Source organism: Erpetoichthys calabaricus, chromosome 8, assembly GCF_900747795.2.
Source record: "Erpetoichthys calabaricus chromosome 8, fErpCal1.3, whole genome shotgun sequence".
Taxonomy (NCBI): domain Eukaryota; kingdom Metazoa; phylum Chordata; class Cladistia; order Polypteriformes; family Polypteridae; genus Erpetoichthys; species Erpetoichthys calabaricus.
In genome coordinates this window covers 11,967,341-11,993,690 of record NC_041401.2, presented here as the reverse complement: position 1 = coordinate 11,993,690, position 26,350 = coordinate 11,967,341, and the positions used below count along the sequence as shown (strand labels likewise).

General features: G+C 42.3%; 1 protein-coding gene across 1 annotated transcript in view; it reads right to left on the bottom strand.

Annotated features, from left to right (window-relative positions):
- The window catches only part of nfe2l2a (nfe2 like bZIP transcription factor 2a), an 82,961-nt gene that overhangs the window by 6,460 nt on the left and 50,151 nt on the right, over positions 1-26,350 (bottom strand). The window contains exons 2-4 of the mRNA XM_051930639.1: positions 12,816-13,076; positions 12,636-12,722; positions 7,186-7,359 (exon numbers count right to left, since the gene is read on the bottom strand). Coding sequence (XP_051786599.1) covers positions 7,186-7,359; positions 12,636-12,722; positions 12,816-13,076 — 522 coding nt within the window. The remainder of the gene's footprint in view (positions 1-7,185; positions 7,360-12,635; positions 12,723-12,815; positions 13,077-26,350) is intronic.

Genomic DNA, 26,350 nt, shown 5'->3' with positions numbered 1-26,350 from the left:
CCTAGGTCAGGGCATTTGTGTTGACTTCGATTTGACGTGTACCACCTACCTAAACATCATTCCAGACCAGGCACACTCATTCATGGGAATGATATTTCCCAGTGGAACTGGCATCTTTTAGCAGGATAATGCACCCTGATGCACCCTGCCAAAGCTGCTCAGAAGCACAATGAGAAGTTCAAGGTCTTCATTCAAAATGGCCTCTGAGTTCCCCAGATCTCAATCCAATTGAGCATCAGTGGGATGAGCTGAATCTACAAGTCCGATCCATGGAGGCGGAAGTCAGAGGATATGCCGCTAACGTCCTGCTTCCAGATACAACAGTTTACCTTCAGAGGTCATAAAGAGTCCATGCCTCATAGAGCCAAGCACTGATGCCTGCATAGATGGTCCGATTTATTTCTTCCTGAGAAAGTCTCTGCCCTCTGTCTCAAACCCTCTTCTTTTAAAGGATGCGGACATGCTGCCACGCAAACATCTAGCCCCACCCAGCATGCTCCCAGACTATGAATGGCACCAGGATGCACTATGAGAAGAAGACAAGCCAGTGGTGGGTCAGCATATGGAGGAGCAACAACATATTAGGCAGGTAGTCATAATGTTCTGGCATATCAGCCTATGTAGTGGTGACATCAACATAACTGGCTGCTATTGTAGTTTTATATAGTGCCTTTCCATAATGAACCCACTCTAAGTGGCACTTATAATAGAACTATTGCATCCATGTATTAGACTAAGTGAAGTGACTCAATGAGGGTAACACACTGAAGGGTAGGGATTTTAATACAGTGCCTTTCTACAGCGACCAAGATCCCAGGAAACACTGATGGAGTCACATGATTCTCAAACTAAATCATTAGCTGTAAACAAGTCACATGATTCTCGTGCATTTAACTCAAACTGAATCATTATCTCAGGGAACATTACCAGCCCCGGATCCTGTTAATGAATCAAACGAATCAAATGAATCCATTCTCTTAAACAGGTAGCACAAAAGAACCAAATCACAAAAGAGTAGTGGAATGCCCGCCACTACTGTACTAAAGGCCGAATACCAACTTCTGTTAAAGGGCTCCACCCTTTAGTATCACAGCATCAACAATCAATGATACACCCTTAAGTATTATGGCATCAGCAATTGCTGCTGCACCCTTTAGTATCACAGTTATCAGCAATCGTTGATACTCCCTTTATTATCACAATATTAGCATTCAACAATACACCCTTATGTATCATGGCATCAACAATCACTGATATACCCATATATATCACAGCGTCAGTCATAGGCGATACACCTTTAAGTATCACAGCATCAGCAATCGCCAATACATCCTTTACTATCACGTTATCAGCAATCGTCACTCCACCCTTAAGTATCATGGTATCGGCAATCGATGAAAGTCCCTTAAGTATCACTGCATCAACAATCAATGATACATCCTTAAGTATTATGGCATCAGCAATTACTGCTGCACCCTTTAGTATCACAGTTATCAGCAATCGTTGATACTCCCTTTATTATCACAATATCAGCATTCAACAATACACCTTTACGTATCATAGCATCAACAATCAATGATACACCCTTAAGTATTATGGCATCAGCAATTGTCACTCCACCCTTTAGTATCACAGTACCAGCAATCACCGCTGCACCTTTTAGTACCATGGTATCAGCAATCGATGAAACTCCCTTAAATATCACAGTATCATCAATCGATGAAACTCCCTTAAGTATCACAGCATCAACAATTGATGATACGCTCTTAACTCTTTTAGGGTGGATGTCGACTTTTGTCGACAGGAGGGGTTGAAGGCGAATGTCGACAAAAGTCGACATCCAGGGATAAAGGGCGACAATCAGCTGTTAATGGCGACAAATCTCACTGTCACGTCACAGGCATTCCCTCTGTGCTTGGAGGAATGTTAGACTCGTTGACTCGGCAAATAAACCTTGCGTGTGCGTGAGTTGCGAAATGTAAACAAAGGCAAGATGGCACCGACATGTGAAAAGGCAGCGAAGCAAGTGCAGAAAAGAAAACACTCGGCAGACGATGTTTTGCGCATTACCGCGGAGTCGGACTCGTGATTTTTCAGAATCGGACTTTATTGGCAGTGATCAGGAGATCGAGCAAGAGAGTTAGAAGCAGGCATCAGCTGATCAGACACCAGCCGATGCTGCGCGAGCGGATCTGCTGCCAGTTGAGTGCCTTCGCGCAGCCGATGCATCTACGGCAAGGTTCGCATGGGATAAATACACATACATTGATCCGTTGAGAGCCGATCTGGCTACCGGAGTTTACAAGACGGCATGGCTTGCTTTTGGACACGACAGATCACCAGCTGCTGTACTTCAGGCTGCTCTCTCCTGATGCTGCTTTTCAGCTACTGTCAGACGAGACAAACAGGTAGGCAGAGATTTTTTTTGAATCGCGGGCTGCGTTTGCATCGCATTCTCGTTTTTCAAAGTGGAAACCCACAACGAAAGACGAGATGAAGCGCGCTGTGGCATTACAAATAGAGATGGGACAGAACTGGTGATATAACTTCAGGGAGCATTGGCCCAAACGTGTTTTGTCCCCTGGTGGCTTAGGTACGTGCTGCTGCAAAGTTTTATTCACTTCTGTAATAAACAGAAGCAAATCCCATGGGGTGAGCCAGGCTATAATGCCATACATAAAGTTCATAAAGTTTCAGAAGATGAAAAGAGGTGACAATACGGTTTTCATGCAGGCAGAAAACTTGGTGGCAGTGGCATGGCACGATGGCAAATGGGTGACTTCTCTCTCTACAGTACACACTAACAATATATGTGAGAAAGTGCAGCAACAGACAATTGAAAAATAGGCACCAAAGCAACACGTATTGTAAGGAGTGCAATGTGGCAATGACTGAAATTGGCTGCTTTGAGCGAGATCAGACTTTGCTGTGTAAAATGTATGTGATATGTATGTGAAATCATAGAGAATTCAGGCTCATACAACATGCAAGACAGTAACATTTGTCAAAAGTAAATATTTTTTGTTGATTTGATATGTTAAACAATTGCTTTGTGTTCTTTTTTAAAAAATGTTAGTTTTTGGAAAAATATTCAGCCCTGGGAGAAAAGAAACAAAAAAAAATTAGCCCTAAAAGAGTTAAGTATCATGGTATCAGCAATTGCTGCTGCACCCTTTAGTATCACAGTTATCAGCAATCGTTGATACTCCCTTTATTATCACAATATCAGCATTGAACAATACACCCTCATGTATCATGGCATCAACAATCACTGATATACCCATAAATATCACAGCGTCAGTCATAGGCGATACACCTTTAAGTATCACAGCATCAGCAATCGCCAATTCATCCTTTACTATCACGTTATCAGCAATCGTCACTCCACCCTTAAGTATCATGGTATCAGCAATCGATGAAAGTCCCTTAAGTATCACTGCATCAACAATCAATGATACATCCTTAAGTATTATGGCATCAGCAATTGCTGCTGCACCCTTTAGTATCACAGTTATCAGCAATCGTTGATACTCCCTTTATTATCACAATATCAGCATTCAACAATACACCTTTACGTATCAATAGCATCAACAATCAATGATACACCCTTAAGTATTATGGCATCAGCAATTGTCACTCTACCCTTTAGTATCACAGTACCAGCAATCACCGCTGCACCTTTTAGTACCATGGTATCAGCAATCGATGAAACTCCCTTAAGTATCACAGCATCAACAATCGATGATACGCTCTTAAGTATCATGGTATCAGCAATTTCTGCAGAATCCTTTAGTATCACAGTTATCAGCAATCGTTGATACTCCCTTTATTATCACAGTATCAGCATTCAACAATACACCCTTATGTATCATGGCATCAACAATCACTGATATACCATAAATATCACGGCATCAGTCATAGGTGATACACCTTTAAGTATCACAGCATCAGCAATCACCAATAAACTCTGTACTATCACATTATCAACAATCGTCACTCCACCCTTTAGTATCACGGTATCAGCAGTCGCTGATAAACTCTTTAGTATCTCAGTATTGGCAATTTCTGATACACTCATTAGTATCACATTACCATCCATCGCCCATACACTCTTTAGTATCACGGTATCAGCAATCGCCCATACACCCTTCATCATCACTGAGATGATGCCCCATAGAGCCAAGCACTAACATCCGCATGGGGATTTGATTTATTTGTTCATCAGAATATCTCCACCCTCCTGATTTAAAGGATGTGGACAGCTGCCACTCAAACATCTAGCCCCACCCAGCATGTTCACAGACGATGAATGGCACCAAGATGCACTGTGAGAAGAAGACAAGTCGGTTGAAGGGAGTGTGATATTTTGGGCAATGTTCTGCTGGGAAGCCCTGGGCACCTCTACCTAAACATTGCTGTAGACCAGGTACATCCCTTCATGGCAACGGTATTCCCCAGTGGAAGTTGCAGGATTCCGTATGATAATGTGCCCCGTCACATTGCACAAATTATGATGAGGAGTTCCAAAGTGTTGCCCTGGTCTCCAAATTCCCCAGATCTCAATCAGTGGGATGTGATTGAGAAGAACAAGTCCGATCCACGGCAGTTCCTCCTCACCAGCTTCCAAGATTTAGTGGATTTGCTGCTCACATTCTGCTGTCCGATACCAAGGACACCTTCAGAGATCTTGTCCACTCCTTGCCTCGGCAGGTCATCGCACAAAGGACCATATTAGGCAGGTGGTCATAAATGTTTGGATCATCAGTATATACAGTGATAAGATTCTCATCCTCACAATCTTTAACTGCCTGCTGATGGGGACTGAATTGTGTGGTTTTATATAGCACCTTTCCAGATTCTCCTGACTTTAAGGATACACACTGCTGCCACTCAGACATCTCGCCCCACCCAGCATGCTCCTAGACATTCATCTCTCCCCACCCAGTCTGGGAACACAGACTTAGTAGTAATTTATAACGTCACACAACATGACGTACTCAGTTCTCAATGTTTTCTTTAGCCTAAAAATGCACAAGGTATATATTTTCAAAAATTCAATCTATATTTTTGTGGCTGGCTTTGTGGAGGTCTGATGAGGGGGCCCTTTAGGTTTAGAGGGCCCGCCGCAGCCTAGGGACTACAAGAGCATCCCCTACACCAATCATCATCGTCAAAGAGTGGCAATGTGTTGCATGTTGATTAGCACTAGCAGATAAGAATGTGACAATGACACTCTAAACCTACTAGTATGGCGGGGGACACTGGGATAGGGTCTGCAGAAGAACAGTGCCCCCTGCATGTAGGAAACACCCGACGGAGCGGAGCCTCCCAGCTCCAGTAGGTGACAAACGGCCCCATCAGAGCTCATCAAATTTTTTTATTACCTCATGATTCTGAGAGCCTGCATGCCAGGGCAGCTGTTCAGGTCAGTTGAGCCCCTCGCTTTGAAACTCTCCATCTCTTTAAGGTTGGCAGCTTTGTCCAATTGACTTCAAAGCTGGCGTCTTTCCACATGCGCAAGTCATTAAGTTATATTGCCTGTTTCTGTGCCGCATTCCACGACGAACACCATATTGGGATTTGGGGGGTTTTGGTGGGGGTAAAAGACAGCTGTGCCAAGGGCTCACTCTCCGCCTGCTTCTCAGTCGGGGAGAAACAAGAGGAGCCATTAAAAAAAAAAAAAAAAAAGGCTTTGAAGCACACGGCATGGCCACGTTCACCAGATGAGGAATCTACATCCTGGGGGCCCAGATACCCGATGGCTCTTTAAAACTGTGCCCGTACATACTGGGCAAATGCATGGGGAGCAGCCTGGCATGAGAAGCCTACAACCTATTAGGGTCATGAGTGCCCAATAAGTGCCACAGGCTATACGTGCAGCTCCTCTAATTGCAGAATGGCGTGCCACGACTCTGCAGTCATGTGTGTGCAGAACATGTGCTAGCGTGCGTGTGTGTGTGTGTCTGGCAGCTGGCATAGGCTCCACCCCCTGGCAGGACCCTGAATTGTGTTATCCAGATTTGAGAATGTTATCCCATTTAAATCATTTATTTAATAGATCTGATAACTACAGAAATAAAGACTGAGCCATCAATAATATAACAGATATCTGAACTATTTTAAAAGCTGACTGCTTAGCACCTCTGAGGGGTCCGCGTGTGAATCCCATGCCCGGTCCCCTCTCTATGTACAATGTGCATGTTCTCCCCGTGTCGGAGTGGATTGCCTTTAATACTCCTCTGATACCCCATCGATGTGCACATTGGGTACCTGAACTGCCATGTGCATGAGTTTGCCCTGCGACAGACTGGCACCCCATTCACGCTCATTTCCAGCCATGCCCTTGCCAGGCTAGGCTCTTCAACTGCTAATTACAGAAAATGGATAGACAGTCATCATTGTACTTAATAATAATGATGATATAGAGACTCATTATACTCTCTGTGAAAGGCACTACAAAATTGTTGAAGGATTGATTAATTAGATTAGTATTAGCTTTAACATACACCATCCACTTCACCAATAATGACAGTCCTCCTTGCACGTTCTCCCCGTGTTGGTGTGGGTTTCCTCCCATAATCCAAAGAAATGCAGGCTGGGGGATGCTAAATTGGCCTTGGTGTGTGTGTGTGTGTGTGTGTGTGTGTGTGTGTGTGTGTGTTCGCCCAGAAATGGTCTGGCGTCATGTCCAAGGATTGTTCCTACCTTGTACCCAAACCTTTCCTGATATTGGCTCCAGCTTCCCCTGCTCTGCAGCCTAAAGAATGGATGGATGGTTGGCACAGAGGTGGGTAGCGCTCACAGACTCGTGACACTGCGTGTGTCGCCTCACTTGGATTCCGGCCCTTTCTCTCGGTATGCTTACTGAAAGCCAAGGAGTAAACAAGGATGAAGTTAATGAGGAAAAAAAAAAAGGCAATGGCGGGCTATAAATAACCTGAGGGTACAGTGCCAAGATATAATGAATTCCCATGCGACCCTGACAATAAAGGCCAAACTGCTTTTAATTAAGCCGATTGCTGCTAGGGAAGAAAAGACCTGGCGCTAAAACATGAGACGGAAGGGAAATATGATCACCAGAGGCACACCTGTTTAATACCTGGGACACAAAAGGAGGCTTGCACACCCCCCAAATACTTTAGAAGGGTTTTTTTTTTTTTTTTAGTTCCCTATTTTAATCCTCACCTGTAATTCGGGAATGGAGAGAAGCTCCTGCCAAGCTTGTTCCATATCCTGTTCAGATTTGCTGTCCAGAAAGGGTGACATGAGCACAGGGTCCTGAGTCTGTGGAGGCGGGAGGGGAGCCAGCAGGACCTGGCTGTCCTCGGTGGGCTCCGGAGCTGGGGGCTGTGAAGCAACCTGAAGATACAATGGAAGGGAAAGAAGAAATCAGCATAAGAGCAAATGTCAGCTCATTACTGGCATCTCAACTCTGTGGCATATCCAGGGGAAGGTGGGCACTGTCACGGTACAACACCCCAAAAACCACAGTGAATCAGGCAAAAACAAGACCAATATTATATAGTGCCCTTCCTATGGGTTTTATATTGCCTTTCATTTCTAACAATCCTGTGACTAGTGCCTTACACTATCTATCTGTTCATCATTCTTTTAAACAGTGTCTTTCATTTCTATCTGTCCTATACATATTGTCTTAATTATAGTGCCTTTGCTATTATATAGTGCCTTTCCCATCCACCTATCTATTATAAATGCATTTTACTTTTATTTCTCACATAGTGCTTTACACTATCAATCTATAATACAGTGCAAATATCTATCCATCATATAGTGCATTTCCTATCTATCTATCTATCTATCTATCTATCTATCTATCTATCTATCTATCTATCTATCTATCTATCTATCTATCTATCTATCTATCTATCTATTATTTCTCACATAGTGCTTTACACTATCAATCTATAATACAGTGCAAATATCTATCTATCATATAGTGTATTTCCCATCTATCTATCTATTATATAGCACCTTTCATATCTATCTATCTATCATGTAGTGCCTTTCATGTTTATCTATCTATCTATCATATAGTGCCTTTCTTACCTATCATATAGTGACTTTCATGTCTATCTATCTATCTATCTATCTATCTATCTATCTATCTATCTATCTATCTATCTATCTATCTATCTATCTATCATATAGTGCCTATCATATCCATTTTAAATAGTGACTTTCATGTCTATCTATTATATAGTGCCTTTCATATCTATCTATCTATTTATTATATAGCACCTTTCATATCTATTTATCTATCTATCATATAGTGCCTTTCTTACCTATCATATAGTGACTTTCATGTCTATCTATCTATCTATCTATCTATCTATCTATCTATCTATCTATCTATCTATCTATCTATCATTTAGTGCCTTTCACATCTATCTATCTATCTATCTATCTATCTATCTATCTATCTATCTATCTATCTATCTATCTATCTATCTATCTATCATTTAGTGCCTTTCACATCTATCTATCTATCTATCTATCTATCTATCTATCTATCTATCTATCTATCTATCTATCTATCTATCTATCTATCTATCATTTAGTGCCTTTCACATCTATCTATCTATCTATCTATCTATCTATCTATCTATCTATCTATCTATCTATCTATCTATCATTTAGTGCCTTTCACATCTATCTATCTATCTATCTATCTATCTATCTATCTATCTATCTATCATATAGTGCCTATCATATCCATTTTAAATAGTGACTTTCATGTCTATCTATTATATAGTGCCTTTCATATCTATCTATCTATTTATTATATAGCACCTTTCATATCTATTTATCTATCTATCATATAGTGCCTTTCTTACCTATCATATAGTGACTTTCATGTCTATCTATCTATCTATCTATCTATCTATCTATCTATCTATCTATCTATCTATCTATCTATCTATCTATCTATAGTGTCTCTCTCATCCTGCTGCTTCTCTATTAATTTAATTTTTATCTATTACATAACACTATATGGGTGGCACGGTGGCACAGTGGTAGTGCTGCTGCCTCTCAGTTAGGAGACCTGAGTTCGCTTCCCGGGTCCTCCCTGCGTGGAGTTTGCATGTTCTCCCCGTGTCTGCGTGGCTTTCCTCCCACAGTCCAAAGACATGCAGATTAGGTGGATTGGCGATTCTAAATTGGCCCTAGTGTGTGCTTGGTGTGTGGGTATGTGTGTGTGTCCTGCGGTGGGTTGGCACCCTGCCCGGGATTGGTTCCTGCCTTGTGCCCTATGTTGGCTGGGATTGGCTCCAGCAGACCCCCGTGACCCTGTGTTTGGATTCAGCGGGTTGGAAAATGGATGGATGGATAACACTATATCATACACAGTATATTCAGTTTATCATATAGTGCTGTTGATATCAATCTCTCTCTGTCATGTAGTGCGATTCCTTTTCATTTATAAAATCTTTTGTGTGATTTCAGTTTTTTTCTTTCAATTCCATTTTTTTTAATAACTTTTGTAAATGACTGCAGCCTCAGAGTGGTGGAACAAGTTCATAGATAAAATACAATTAGAAACTTTATAAATATCTAATTGCGTAATGACTATATACTATATATATATAGAGAGAGAGAGAGTTGTGCTTATGTATTCCTGTGTGTATGCATACCTGCTCTTATAAAGTACATGTTGTGATGGAAAGCAGAGATAGCTTAGCATCTTGGCTGGAATGGAGGTCCACCTTCACCTGCCCAGGATGTCCTCAAAATGGCTGCACCACATGGATGGATTGGCACCCTGGCCAGGATGGAGGTTCCCTTTCCCGGCTGGGAGGCCGCTACAATCGAAGGAGCAGAGAGACACACTGCCTGTGGGATGGCCAGGTGTTCCCCCAGTATGCTAAGTGGCAGCACCCAAGGGTGGGACTCCTATTTGTAGACCTTGAGGGCACCATGGGAGCTGTAGTCCTGATGGGTGGCCCTTGCTGGGATCCTTGGGTGCCACCAGGGGGAGAAGGCTCTCCTGTCCTATAGAAGTTCCACCTGACCCTGGCGGCTATAATTGTTGTTGAGGCGAAAACAAAAGTATAAAGTGAAAAATGTGTGACATAATTAAAACGACATGAAAGCAGGATTCAGATCTGTCTTATCAAAAGCCATAAATGACTCAGAAAAACATATAAATGTAATCAATGGACATCGTGATCTTTGCTTAGCGTTTAGAGTTTTGACCTTTCCCAATTTTACGGTTTTTGGCTTCATTTCCGGGTCCGTTGTTCATTTCTAAATTCACTTAACACCCCCATAATGTTATATACTCTACACTCGACACAGTTCTCATCCATGGACCCCAAATTCTTCCTAATGCATCATCGCTGTCTCGCTGCCTGCCATACTGTCAGCGCCCGTTGCACTAACCAACCTCTCCCTCTGATAGCTGTGGCCGGGGTCTGGATGGCCGTTTGGCCTCAAACATCGAGCGGTAAGAGCCGTTTGAGTGCTCAGGTATCTACGCCCGTCCCTATTCAATGGGTGGTTTTGTACGTGAGCTGGTAGTGTATATGCTGGCATCTGTCTGCCGTGTTGTGTGTACAGCCACGTGTATTCTGTGCTGCGTCGTGTACATTTTGTAGTGGTGAGCGAATGAGTGAAGTGTGCGTGACTCTCTATCTGGGTGTGCATGCATGTGTACTTATAGAGAGGTATGCGCATGGATCTCCCCTCCTGTGTGTACACCAAATGAATTTACAAGGCCTATGCATGGCCGAGGGTCTATATTTGGACTTGTATATCTTTGTAGAGACCTCACTGTTGCTGTGTAATTGTTGTAAGGTGCATGTAGTATCTCTAGGTAGCCATTTTTGTGGGTCACTCCTGCTCATGGATTTGCAACGCTTGCATCTTTACGAATCTCTCACCAGTTTGGCTTTTTTAAAATATATATACATATATATATATATGCACAGTCATATGAAAAAGTTTGCGATCCCCTCTTAATTCTTTGGATTTTTGTTTCTCATTGGCTGAGCTGTCAAAGTAGCAACTTCCTTTTAATATCTGACATGCCTCATGGACACAGTAGTATTTTAGCAGTGACATTAAGTTTATTGGATTAACAGAAAATATGCAATATGCATCATAACAAAATTAGACGGGTGCATAAATGTGGGCACCCCGACAGAGATATGACATCAATACTTAGTTGAGCCTCCTTTTGTAAATCTAACAGCCTCTAGACGCTGTCCTCCTGTAGCCTCTGATGAGTGTCTGATTCTGGATGGAGGTATTTCTGACCATTCTTCATACAAAATCTCTCCAGTTCAGTTCAATTTGATGGACAGCCTGCTTCAAATCATCCCATAGATTTTCGATGATATTCAAGTCAGGGGACTGTGACAGCCATTCCAGAACATTGTACTTCTCCCTCTGCATGAATGCCTTTGTAGATTTCCAACTGTGTTTTGGGTCATTGTCTTGTTGGAATATCCAACCCCTGCGTAACTTCAACTTTGTGACTGATGCTTGAACATTATCCTGAAGAATTTGTTCATATTGGGTTGAATTCATCTGACCCTCGACTTTAACAAGGGCCCCAGTCCCTGAACTAGCCACACAGCCCCACAGCATGATGGAACCTCCACCAAATGTGACAGGAGGTAGCAGGTGTTTTTCTTGGAATGCGGTGTTCTTCTTCCGCCATGCAAATCGCTTTTTGTTCTGACCAAATAACTCCATTTGTGTCTCATCAGTCCAAAGCACTTTGTTCCAAAATGAATCGGTCTTGTCTAAATGAGCATTGGCATACAACAAGCGACTCTGTTTGTGGTGTGAGTTTCTTTCTCATCACCCTGCCATACAGATGTTCTTTGTGCAAATTGCGCTGAACTGTAGAACGATGTACAGATACACCATCAGCAGCAAGATGTTCTTGCAGGTCTTTGGAGGTGATCTGTGGGTTGTCTGTAATCATTCTCACAATCCTGTTCATATGCCGCTCCTATATTTTTCTTGGCCTGCCAGACCTGCTGGGTTTAACAGCAACTGTGCCCGTGGCCTTCCATTTCCTGATTCCATTCCTTACAGTTACAGACACTGACAGTTTAAACCTCTGAGATGGCTTTTTGTAGCCTTCCCCTAAACCAGGAGACTCAACAATCTTTGTTTTCAGATCTTTGGAGAGTTGCTTTGAGGATCCCATGCTGTCACTCTTCAGAGGAGAGTCAAAGGGAAGGAAGCACAACTTGTAATTGACCACCTTAAATCCCTTTATATCTCATGATTGGACACACCTGTCTATGAAGTTCAAGACGTAACGAGCTCATCCAACCAATTTGGTGTTGTAAGTAATCAGAATTGAGCAGTGACAGGCATTCAAATCAGCAAAGTGACAAGGGGACCCACATTTGTGCACAGCCAGTTTTTCACATTTGATTTAATTTCATACAACTAAATACTGCGTCACTAAAAATCTTTGTTTGGAGAACACCGCAGTACTCAGATGTTCCTCAGAAATGAAAGACATACCACTGTTATCTTTTTTGTTGAAAGGAGAGTCAATTATTATGCAGGCTGAGAGGGGTTCCCAAACTTTTTCATATGACGTATATAATATATATATATTCCAGGGTGGGGGACCACCCCAGCTCACTCACCTGGACTTCATCTACCAGTGGGAAGGTCTCAGCCAGGAGCTGCATGCACATGTCAAAGGAGAGGACTTCCTCAGCATTTGGGACATTCTGAAAACATTCAAAGGGGTATCAGTAAACTCAAAATGGCACAACAGTCAAGCAAAAATGAACCTTATTCCTTCGGGCCACCACCCCACATACCTGCTCACTGGACAATGGGGGACTCTCAGGCTTGCTAGGTGGAGCTGGCCGAGGAACAAACTCTCCTGTTTCTTCGTCCAGGTGCAGCTGGGACAGCCAGGCTTTCTCTTTCTCCTGCTGCACTTGCTCCTGGCGCTCCTCTTCCAGTTTCTTCTGCTTCTCGAGCTCGCACTCCTTCTGCCTATGGATGTAATCAAAGACTTCCCGCCCTGCACCAAGGTCTATATCCTGCCTCCATAAGATGTCGATCAGGTCCATGTCCTGCAGTGACACACACACACACAAAAGCAAAAACACGTGGGTGAGTACACGCTCCAAGTGTACTGAGCTGCAAGCACTAGGCTGGCACGGTGACGGACCTCCTGGCACCTCCAGGTCGTATGTGACCAGTGCCAGTGCAGTGCCGCTCCTGCTGCTGCTGTAACCTAAAACATGCATGCATAATTGATGCCCTGCTTCCTTTTTCACCAAGTCAGAAGCTCTGTTCACAGCCCACACGCTTGTGTAATTAAAGTGCTGCTTATCGCGTGTGAATTAGACGCCGTAGTCCGGGGTTGAAGAAGGTCAAACACGTGTTGAGTAATCGGCCGCTCCTCCCCACTCAGATACCCCGCCGGCCTCAAAGAGAAACGTCAATTTAATCAGCTGCCGCTGGCATTCAGTCACCCGTCCTACTGGAATAGGCGACCACCACAGGTATGTCACACCTACAATACGCGTACAGGTGGACAGGCAGGTAGGGAGGAAGGAAGGAAGGAAGGAAGGTCTATAAAAACACACACACACACATCAACATACAGCGGCATGGGGCATACACACCAATAGAAACACGCAAATCCTGGAGCCCGTCTGAAACACAAATACACACCGATATCCACACTCACACATACACATCATGATTTACACACACAAGTACACAAAAAAACATTTACACATATTAGTACACACATGCTTTCACCATTTCTGTAAAAGACTTGTATCCACAACGGAGCTATAAAGAGACCTGAAGCATCCAAACAAACAGTAAAATCAAGATGGACTACACAGTCCGTGTGCAGTAAATAAAGTAAAAAAAATAAAAACAGTCACAGCTGAGGGAAAAGGAGAAGATCAAATAACCAACTGGAGGGGCTTCACAAACTGGAAATGGTCAGAGAAGAAGTCCTACATAACTCATCAATGTTGGAAACTGAAAGGAAATGGTAAGAGTGGTGGGGGGAATGTGGCCAAAATGATGAAGGTAGATAGATAGATAGATAGATAGATAGATAGATAGATAGATAGATAGATAGATAGATAGATAGATAGATAGATACAGTGGTGTGAAAAACTATTTGCCCCCTTCCTGATTTCTTATTCTTTTGCATGTTTGTCACACAAAATGTTTCTGATCATCAAACACATTTAACCATTAGTCAAATATAACACAAGTAAACACAAAATGCAGTTTTTAAATGATGGTGTTTATTATTTAGGGAGAAAAAAAATCCAAACCTACATGGCCCTGTGTGAAAAAGTAATTGCCCCCTTGTTAAAAAATAACCTAACTGTGGTGTATCACACCTGAGTTCAATTTCCGTAGCCACCCCCAGGCCTGATTACTGCCACACCTGTTTCAATCAAGAAATCACTTAAATAGGAGCTGCCTGACACAGAGAAGTAGACCAAAAGCACCTCAAAAGCTAGACATCATGCCAAGATCCAAAGAAATTCAGGAACAAATGAGAACAGAAGTAATTGAGATCTATCAGTCTGGTAAAGGTTATAAAGCCATTTCTAAAGCTTTGGACTCCAGCGAACCACAGTGAGAGCCATTATCCACAAATGGCAAAAACATGGAACAGTGGTGAACCTTCCCAGGAGTGGCCGGCCGACCAAAATTACCCCAAGAGCGCAGAGACGACTCATCCGAGTGGTCACAAAAGACCCCAGGACAACGTCTAAAGAACTGCAGGCTTCACTTGCCTCAATTAAGGTCAGTGTTCACGACTCCACCATAAGAAAGAGACTGGGCAAAAACGGCCTGCATGGCAGATTTTCAAGACGCAAACCACTGTTAAGCAAAAAGAACATTAGGGCTCGTCTCAATTTTGCTAAGAAACATCTCAATGATTGCCAAGACTTTTGGGAAAATACCTTGTGGACTGATGAGTCAAAAGTTGAACTTTTTGGAAGGCAAATGTCCCGTTACATCTGGCGTAAAAGGAACACAGCATTTCAGAAAAAGAACATCATACCAACAGTAAAATATGGTAGTGGTAGTGTGATGGTCTGGGGTTGTTTTGCTGCTTCAGGACCTGGAAGGCTTGCTGTGATAGATGGAACCATGAATTCTACTGTCTACCAAAAAATCCTGAAGGAGAATGTCCGGCCATCTGTTCGTCAACTCAAGCTGAAGCGATCTTGGGTGCTGCAACAGGACAATGACCCAAAACACACCAGCAAATCCACCTCTGAATGGCTGAAGAAAAACAAAATGAAGACTTTGGAGTGGCCTAGTCAAAGTCCTGGCCTGAATCCAATTGAGATGCTATGGCATGACCTTAAAAAGGCAGTTCATGCTAGAAAACCCTCAAATAAAGCTGAATTACAACAATTTTGCAAAGATGAGTGGGCCAAAATTCCTCCAAAGCGCTGTAAAAGACTCATTGCAAGTTATCGCAAACGCTTGATTGCAGTTATTGCTGCTAAGGGTGGCCCAACCAGTTATTAGGTTCAGGGGGCAATTACTTTTTCACACAGGGCCATGTAGGTTTGGATTTTTTTTTCTCCCTAAATAATAAAAACCACCATTTACAAACTGCATTTTGTGTTTACTTGTGTTATATTTGACTAATGGTTAAATGTGTTTGATGATCAGAAACATTTTGTGTGACAAACATGCAAAAGAATAAGAAATCAGGAAGGGGGCAAATAGTTTTTCACACCACTGTAGATAGATAGATAGATAGTTTTTTTTTAGTTTTTAAAGTAACCTTTATTGTAAACATAAGCAAAAAACTCAAACATAAACATACACAATCAATAGAAAAAGAAAAACCAAATTTCAGAATAAACAACAGAGCCATACATCAGACCCCCCTATTACTCCCCCTTTACTCTCCTCCTTCTCCACACATTAATAATCACGTGGTAATGATGCCCACCATTTCTTTCTCTTTCTCTTGCCCACCACAGTGACATGAGAAATTCATTTTCAGCTCCCCTTCATCGACTGAGCACAGCACCCCTTTGACCCCCCACACATTTTCAAACACCCCAATTCTATTCATCTGTTTATAAAAAGCAAACTCCAGTCTTATTCTTGAATAAAAATTCAACTTAAAAATCAAACAAATATCCGTCGGTTCTGACCCACATTGCTTATTATTTCGACTTTTGAGAATGGCCAGCTTTGCTTCACCTAATAGAAAGTTAAACAGTTGTATCCTGCATCGAGTTTTCTTATTATATTTACTTCCAAAAATGAACAGGACTTCATTAAAAGTTCCAATCAAATTGGTACACAAAGCTTCAAAGAATCTGAAGTATACCGCCAGTTGATTACAATACAAAAACAAATGAAAAATTGTTTCTTTTTGTCCACAGAATATGCAAGAATCATTTTCCGCTATATAGATAGATAGATAGATAGATAGATAGATAGATAGATAGATAGATAGATAGATAGATAGATAGATAGATAGATAGATAGATAGATAGATAGATAGATAGATAGATAGATAGATAGATATGAAAGGCACTATATGATAGATGGCATCATGTCAGGAGTGGATGAAGCTCCCTTAACTAGCCAGAGGGCCTTACTGTGGACAGTTCAGGCAGATAGATGAACTGCTTTCCACCCCCCAGCTTTCCCCCATGACACTCACTTGAGATGCTTAGAGGGACTTCAAGAGACCACAAGCTTTGGCACAATCGAGACGTCACGGTGGAGTTCTTTGCTTCAAAGCCCACTTTATGCTATCAAGAAAGGGAAGTGGTGTGCAGTACAGGGAGATGGCGAGGCGCACCTGACAGACGCCCAGTCGTGGGCCGCATGAAGGAGACTGGACTAAGACGAGTTCCCTTTTCCCAGTTGGGAGGACATAATGCAAGGGATGTTGGGAGACTGCCTCGTAGAGCTGGGTGATCCCAGAATGCCCCGGGTGGCAACACCCCTCTAGTGGTACTCCCACCAGCTCTCACAGATCTCCAGGCCTGTTGAAGTCTCGTTGGGTGGCCCTGCTTGATTCCTTGGCTGCGGCCAGAAGACGTTCATCATGTCCCGCTGGAGTTTAGACAAAGATGAGGAAATAAGTTCAGAACGGTCAAAACTGTCCAGTGCTTTGGTTCAAATGCCATTTTGTTTAATGACAAAGCACATAAAACTAGGAGACCTTAACAGAATTCATCAGGACAGAAGCAAGGGGGGATGCGGTGCCTCGACTTCTCTTTATCATGGCAGGGGGTGCACTGGGGGGCCTCCTTTCACCTCCCACCTCTGTGGCTTTTTTTTTTCTTCTTTCTTTAATTCTTATCAGAAATGCAGTGATGCGGCGTCCTAAACCTCCGTAACACAAAGCAGGAGAATTTCATCACCACCCAGACACATTGCATAAGAAGCCACAATGTGAATCACATGGGGGTCTGGGAGAATAACATCAAAAACAATAAAACCTTAAATAAAAAATTCCCCCATTGAATAAAGCCTTGCGTAACTCGACCGGATTTATTCCAATGAGAAATACAAGAGGAAGCTGGCGCCTGTCCAGCTGGCAGCGGTTTCCCTAATACTCCACATTTACAGTACAGACAGTCACGGAAGTCTTTGAGGGGAGTGACGAGAGAAGCGCACGGCTCTTCTTCTGTTTGCTTTTCTTTTGCCCACCAAGTGTGAAGAAATCACATAAAACAATTCAATAAAACTAGCAAGCAATAAATTAAACACATAAACTCGTCTGCTGCGTGCCATCCTTTTCATGAAAATGCTTATTACAGATTATAGGTAGCAGAAAGATGGGGGGGGGCAAGGTAAAGGGGTGCAGTGATTGGATGGGCTTTGAGAGTACCCCAACTGCAAATAGGAACCAATCCTGGGTGGGATGCCAGCCCATCACTGGGCACCCACATGCAATCCCCGGTGCTCATCCAGTCGAGGTCAGCCTTTTAAGGTGTGTGTCGCAATTCCAAGGCCGTCTCCTTCGGGGGGCTGTTTCCTTACATTGTTTCAATTTCCAGTTAGTTTGGTTTGCATGTCATACTGTAAACATTCGAGTGAACCAGAAGTATCAATAAACACCCCGTGGGTGTGTCACGGAAAACAACAGAGGGTCGACAACAGTTGTGTTTGTGTAGCTAACTGGAAAACTACTTGAAAATGATGACACGAGAGTGTGCAACAGAAGACACACTCGACTAATGGCGCACACGGAGACTCATCACATCATTCTCTGTTAACTGTATGCTGTTGTTGTGTGTTCACCATATGAACACAACCTCAGTTTAGGTTACCTAACATCACGTCTGCTGTTTCGGAAAATGAGTCAAAATTAGAACATGCATTGCGAGGACGGCCCACCTGCATACGTCAGTTTAGTAGTGTACGACTAGGACGTCTGATCATCGCTCTCACTGGCCACTGTCGTTCGTTTCTCGACACCTCTGTTTGTGTTTTGATCAACCCAACCACAAGTGAATTTATCGCTCTTTTATTTTAAAAACACAGTCAACTGCCATCTGATTGTACGGACAAGACGGAATCAGGGGCTACACTGATGGGCTAATTTTGTGTCAGTCGTTTTGTGCGAATTGTGTTACACTTGTACCTGTGAGTGTATCTGTTTGTTTGTAATGCTCCATGTTAACTCTCAACTTATTATGCTGTAAAAAAAAGATACCCCAATTACCGACAGCAGACCCTCTTTGTGACTCCCACAGCACATATAATTACACCCATAATTCAAAGTAAAAGCCAAATGCCCCCCCCCCGGAAACAAATAAAGATCTATCTATCTATCTATCTATCTATCTATCTATCTATCTATCTATAGTGCCTTTCACATCCATCTATCTATCTATCTATCTATTATATAGTGCCTTTCATATCTATCTATAATATAATGTCTTTCCTATCTATCTATTATATAGTGCCTTTCTATCTATCTATAATATAATGTCTTTCAGATCTATCTATTATATCTATCTATGTATCTGTCTATAATATAATGTCTTTCATATCTATGTTATATAGTGCCTTTCATATCTATTTATTATATAGTGCCTTTCATGTTTATCTATCTATCTATCTATCTATCTATCTATCTATCTATCTATCTATCTGTCTATCTATCTATCATATAGTGCTGTTCATATCTATCTATTATATAGTGTCTTTCATATCTATCTATCTATTTATTATATAGTGCCTTTCATATCTATCTATCTATCTATCTATCTATCTATCTATCTATCTATCTATCTCTCTGTCTATCTATTATATAGTGTCTTTCTATCTATCTATCTATTATATAGTGCCTTTCATATCTATCTATCTATCTATCTATCTATCTATAATATGTCTTTCAGATCTATCTATTATATAGTGCCTTTCATATCTATCTATTTATTATATAGTGCCTTTCATATCTATTTATCTATCTATAATATAATGTCTTTCAGATCTATTTATTATATAGTGCCTTTCATATCTATCTATCTATCTATTATATAGTGCCTTTCATATCTATCTATCTATCTATCTATCTATCTCTCTGTCTATCTATAATATAATGTCTTTCAGATCTATCTATTATATAGTGCCTTTCATATCTATCTATCTATCTATCTATTATATACTGCCATTCATATCTATCTATTATATAGTGCCTTTCATATCTATCTATCTATCTATCTATCTATTATATAGTGCCTTTCATATCTATCTATCTATCTATAATATAATGTCTTTCAGATCTATCTATTATATAGTGCCTTTCATATCTATCTATCTATCTATCTATCTATCTATCTATCTATCTATCTATCTATCTATTATATAGTGCCTTTCATATCTATCTATCTATTTATTATATAGTGCCTTTCATATCTATCTATCTATCTTTCTATCTATCTATCTATCTATCTATCTATCTATTATATAGTGCCTTTCATATCTATCTATCTATTTATTATATAGTGCCTTTTCTATCTATTATATAGTGCCTTTCATATCTATCTATCTATCTATCTATCTATCTATCTATCTATCTATCTATCTATCTATCTATCTATCTATCTATTATATAGTGGATTTGCAATGATTGTTAATCTCTGCTTTCTTTTGCAGGTTTCTGTGGTTGTGTTTTGCGACACCAGCACCTGATCAAAGTCCTGTGCAGCCACCTGTGATGTGTGCAGCGTATTTTTCCTTTATTAGGTAACTTAATAATATTAATGCAGTTGTTTTCTGCAGTTTCTGCTAGTAAGGCTCTTAAATAACATAAGACCTTGAACTCTGAGTATAAATAGGCAAATGCAGCTTTGAAATTATACCCCTAAGTGTTTTAGTATACTACTAGCTGTTGTATCTGTCTAAGACAAGTTGAAATCTAAGGAATCACTGCAGACCTTACTTTGCATTAATGTTTGCAGTGTGTCTTCTTTTGGAATGTATTTTGTAATGCATGTAGTCATAAGATGTGTTGCAGGTTTTATTCCAACAGATAGCACAACAAAAATATTAGCACTGCTGTTATGAATGCCTTGCCAAATGGAATATAACAGAAACAAAGCAATTTGACCAGCACACAGATATACTGACAGACACACACAGACACTTGTCCTTTAATTAACATGGATAATATAATATAATATAATATAATATAATATAATATAATATAATATAATATAATATAATATAAACAAAAGACCTGTGTGCGTATGGAGCACTCTGCTCTGCTCACGCTCAACCACAGCCACTAGATGGCGCATGCACACACCTCACTTCTCACTATGACAGACCCGCCTGCAGCAAACGCCACGTGGTGCTGATGACACAGGTGAAGAGACTCAACGTCCAAATGAAGCAAAACGTGAAGCAATGTACAAGTGAAACACCTCAGCAACGGAGAGGAAGGCTTGAAGTTTTTCACTAAAAACGTTGTCTACCTGGAGGTATTTTCTCGAGACAAAGATCAACAGGACTCATATGCTAAGATATGGCATCACCATTGTCTTCATACCAAAGCCACTGGGGCAGCAGGCACAGGGGCGTCCACATCCTCTGCACTGGGTCATTCTTAAGAGTTACCTGACACCCCTTCAAGTTCACAAAGCTGGGGATGGTGCTGCCAGGTAAAAGAAAAAGAGGAAGGCCTAAGATAAGGTTTGTGGATGTGGTGAGAGAGAACATGCAGGTGATGGGTGTGACAGAGCAAGATGGGGAGGACAAGAAGGGATGGAACAAGATGATCTGCTGTGGTGACCCCTAACTGGAGCAACTGAAAGAAGACGAAGATTTTTGTTCAATTGGGATTTTCAGAGGCAATGAAAACATGGGACAGTCCCACTCAAATCGGGACATTTGGCAAGCCCGTATGTTGTACACTTTATAACTCTGTTTGTCTTTCTCAATGTAAAAATAACTTTCTAAAACATTTTGGACAATTATTAAAAATCAATGTGTGAAATACCCACACCCTTAAAATGTACCATTCTAAACACAATCAGATGCAACCAATCAGCTGCCAGATCAACCACGCGGCTGTCACCTGACATCAGTTGTCATGGCGTTGATTACCTGGGAATAAAAGCAGCTGTTTCTTGAAGATTTCACTACTGGTAGTGCAAGGTTCTGGAAAAGAAACCAAAATGGTTGGGAAGGTGCTGTCACAAGGCCTCCAGGATAAAGTTAGGATTAGAAGAATACAAAAAAAAAAAAACGATTTCAAGGATTTCCCTCCGAGTTCTGCTCAGAGCTCCATTAAGAAGTGGAAGGTGAATGGCACCACCAAAACGTGACCTGGATCAAACTGGATAACCGAGCTAGAAGGGCATTGACCAGAGACAGACCACCAAGAGGCCAAAGGCAACACTGAAGGACTTCATGGCTGCTACTGGCCGGTCTGTCCGTGTGACAGATTTACATCGGGGTGGGCAGTGTCAGTCCTGATGGGCCGCAGTGGACTGCAGGTTTCTGTCCCAACCCAGTCTGTTAATGAGAAGTCAATTATTGCTGATGAAGCACTTTTATTGCTCATGTGATATTTTTCTGCTTCATTTTAGTGTTCTCACTGAAGATTCCCGACCCTCAATTACTTATTTCAGCCTTAAAAGGCTGCATTCCCTGTTTTTAATGGCTACTTATTAGCAATAAGATGCAAATGACAAAGGAGCCAGTAGTTCTCCATCTAACTTGTTTCCAGTTACACTTGTGTGTGTTCATCATGCACTGTTTGGTTTAACTAAATATCCATCCATTATCCAACTTGCAATATCCTAACTACAGGGTCATGGGGGTTTGCTGGAGCCAATCCCAGCCAACACAGGGCGCAAGGCAGGAAACAAACCCCGGGCAGGATGCCAGCCCACCACAGGGCACACACACACACACCAGGGACAATTTAGAATCGCCAATGCACCTAACCTGCATGTCTTTGGACTGTAGGAGGAAACCCACGCAGACACGGGGAGAACATGCAAACTCCACGCAGGGAGGACCCGGGAAGCGAACCTCAGGTCTCCTAACTGCGAGGCAGCAGCGCTACCCACTGCACCATCATGCCACTCTTTACTAAACACTTAACTGAAAAACTAACTGAAAATGGTCCGTTTTAGGCTTCAAATCATTTGGACGATATCCTTAATCTACGACGTAAGAACCTAACAATCTAACGAGCCGTAAAATTAAATAAGGTCTGAGACTGGCAATCATTGGGTCTCTAATTAAGCAACTGGGTTGTAACAAAGAAAAAACCTGTAGCCACTGCGGCCCTCCGGGACTGGCACTGTCCACCCCTGCTTTACACAAAGCTCCCCTGTATGAACAAAGGAGCCTTTTGTGAACAAGCAACACCCCCCCCCCCCCCCCCCCCCCCCCAATTCCGTCTCTATAGCACTCTGCAAAAACACACCTGGGAGATTTCTGCTGCCACGTGGAAAAAGATGTTCTTGGGTCAGATAAGACAAAAGTGGATTGGACTCCAAGCGCTATGTTATTGGTGAAAAGCAAACACGGCCCAGCGTACCCACTGTGAAGCCATGGCGGTGGCAGCATTGTGCATTGGTGAGGGTCTTTCCCTTCAGCAGGGACTGGGCGATTGGTCAGGATAGAAGGGAAAATGGATGCACACCCTAATTCTGGAGGAACACCAGCCGAAGACGGGTAGGTCATTCACCTTCCAACATGACAACGATAAAATACAATTTATTTTTGGATAGATAGATAGATAGATAGATAGATAGATAGATAGATAGATAGATAGATAGATAGATAGATAGATAGATAGATAGATAGATAGATAGATAGATAGATAGATAGATAGATAGATATGAAAGGCACTAGATAGATAGATAGATAGATAGATAGATAGATAGATAGATAGATAGATAGATAGATAGATAGATAGATAGATAGATAGATATGTAAGGCACTATATAATAGATAGATAGATAGATAGATAGATAGATAGATAGATAGATAGATAGATAGATAGATAGATAGATAGATAGATAGATATGAAAGGCACTAGATAGATAGATAGATAGATAGATAGATAGATAGATAGATAGATAGATAGATAGATAGATAGATAGATAGATAGATAGATAGATAGATAGATAGATAGATAGATAGATAGATAGATAGATAGATAGATAGATGCAACCAGTTACAAATCTCACCGTGTCGTTTTAGTTTGACTCTCTTTAATAGAAGGAAAGTTACCTTTGTTGATTTGACCTCAGCTCCCTGCATGTACCTGAAGAGCGAAGAGCAAACAACCTCTGAAATGGCATCGACCTCTGACGAGTGACCGAAGTGAACGTGCAAAGCGGAATACCCTGTGGACGACGTTTTGCGATGTTATCGCCGAATCAGACTCCAGGACCGGACTTGGTGACCCCTGCTCTACATCAGAGGGCTACAGTGGCTGCAGGTTTTCATTCTAACCCTTTTCTTAATCAGTGACCTGTTTTTTGCTGCTAATTAACTTCTTTTGCATTCCTTTTAATTGACTTGCTCTTGAAGACTCAGACCCCTTAATTGTTTCTTTTTCCTTAATTAGCAGACAAACAATAATGAGACATAAAATGAGCCAACACATGAGCAGCAAACTGCACCCATTGGGGTGTCGAACTCCAGGCCTGGAGGGCCTCAGTGGCTGCAGGTTTTCATTCTAACCCTTTTCCTAATCAGTGAGCAGTTTTCATTGCTAATTAAATCCTTTTCCCTTCATTTTAATAGCCCTGTTTTTAAGGATTCAGTCCTCTGAATTTATTCCTTTCTTCATTAATTGAGAACCAAACAGAAATGAGATGTGAAACAAGCCGACAGATGACCAGCTAAATTGGGATTTCAATCTCCAACCAATTTTCACTCCAACCAGTCTCTTAATGAAAAGCTGATTCTTGCTGTTAATTAAACTCGTTATTTAATTCCATAGCTTTCTGCTGCTCTCATTCTGCCACGGCAGAAATTTCTAAACGTGTTGATTTTCTGTTTTTTCTAAGAACATCGTCAAAATGTTTTGGTGACCTGAGAGATCAACCTTATTGAGACCTTCACCTTCCGTTATTTTCAGATATTATGTGCTGGGCACAGGTGAGCTGGTCATGTGGCGACTCGTTTTGTGTCTCATTATTGTTTGGCTGCTAATTAAGGAAAAAGAGACAACTAAGGGGTCTGAGTCAAGTTAATTAAAACTAAGGCAAAAGAAGTTAATTAGCAGCAAAAACTGGTCACAAATGAAGAAGGATAGAATGAAAACCTGCAGCCACTGCAGCCCTCCAGGACCGGAGTTTGACACCTGTGCATTATAGAATATCTGAAAATAAAGAAAGGTGAAGGTCTCAGGAATGCTGATCTGCTCAGGTCCCTCAAACATCCATCCATTATCCAACCCGCTATATCCTAACTACAGGGTCACGGGGGTCTGCTGGAGCCAATCCCAGCCAACACAGGGCACAAGGCAGGAACCAATCCAGGGCAGGGTGCCAACCCACCGCAGGTCCATCCGTTATCCAACCCGCTATATCCTAACTACAGGGTCACGGGGGTCTGCTGGAGCCAATCCCAGCCAACACAGGGCACAAGGCAGGAACCAATCCCGGGCAGGGTGCCAACCCACTGCAGGTCCATCCATTATCCAACCCGCTATATCCTAACTACAGGGTCACGGGGGTCTGCTGGAGCCAATCCCAGCCAACACAAGGCACAAGGCAGGAACCAATCCCAGGCAGGGTGCCAACCCACCGCAGGTCCATCCATTATCCATCCATCCATCCATTTTCCAACCCGCTGAATCCGAACACAGGGTCACGGGGGTCTGCTGGAGCCAATCCCAGCCAACACTGGGCACAAGGCAGGAACCAATCCCGGGCAGGGTGCCAACCCACCACAGGTCCATCCATTATCCAACCCGCTATATCCTAACTACAGGGTCACGGGGGTCTGCTGGAGCCAATCCCAGCCAACACAAGGCACAAGGCAGGAACCAATCCCGGGCAGGGTGCCAACCCACCGCAGGTCCATCCATTATCCAACCCGCTATATCCTAACTACAGGGTCACGGGGGTCTGCTGGAGCCAATCCCAGCCAACACAGGGCACAAGGCAGGAACCAATCCAGGGCAGGGTGCCAACCCACCGCAGGTCCATCCGTTATCCAACCCGCTATATCCTAAGTACAGGGTCACGGGGGTCTGCTGGAGCCAATCCCAGCCAACACAGGGCACAAGGCAGGAACCAATCCAGGGCAGGGTGCCAACCCACAGCAGGTCCATCCATTATCCAACCCGCTATATCCTAAGTACAGGGTCACGGGGGTCTGCTGGAGCCAATCTCAGCCAACATAGGGCGCAAGGCAGGAAACAAAACCTGGACAGGGCACCAGCCCACCGCACGGCGGTCCCTCAAACATTTTACCAGAAATTTCAGAAATGTCTGCTATTGCACAATGAGAGCAGCGACAAGCCATGAAATAAAAGAACGAGTTTAATTAAAAACACCTAATTAAGCAACTGCTTGGAGTTTGAGGCCCTGACTTAGTTGGTCTTCTGTTGGCTCCCTCACGTCACATTTCATTTCTATTTGGGTGCTGTTTAAGGAAAGAAATGAAGCAACTCAGAGGTATGATGAAGAAATTCAGGGAAAGAAATCTTAAAAAAAGAAGTCAAAGAAAATGAAGGTACAAGAAGTTAATTACTGGCCACCAATTAAGAAAAGGGTTCGAATGAAAACCTGCAGCCACTGTGGCCCTCCAGAACCAGAGTTTGAGACCCCTGCTCTGCACCGTGGCTTTGTTCATTGTGAATTCCTGCCTTATGCCTGATGCAGTC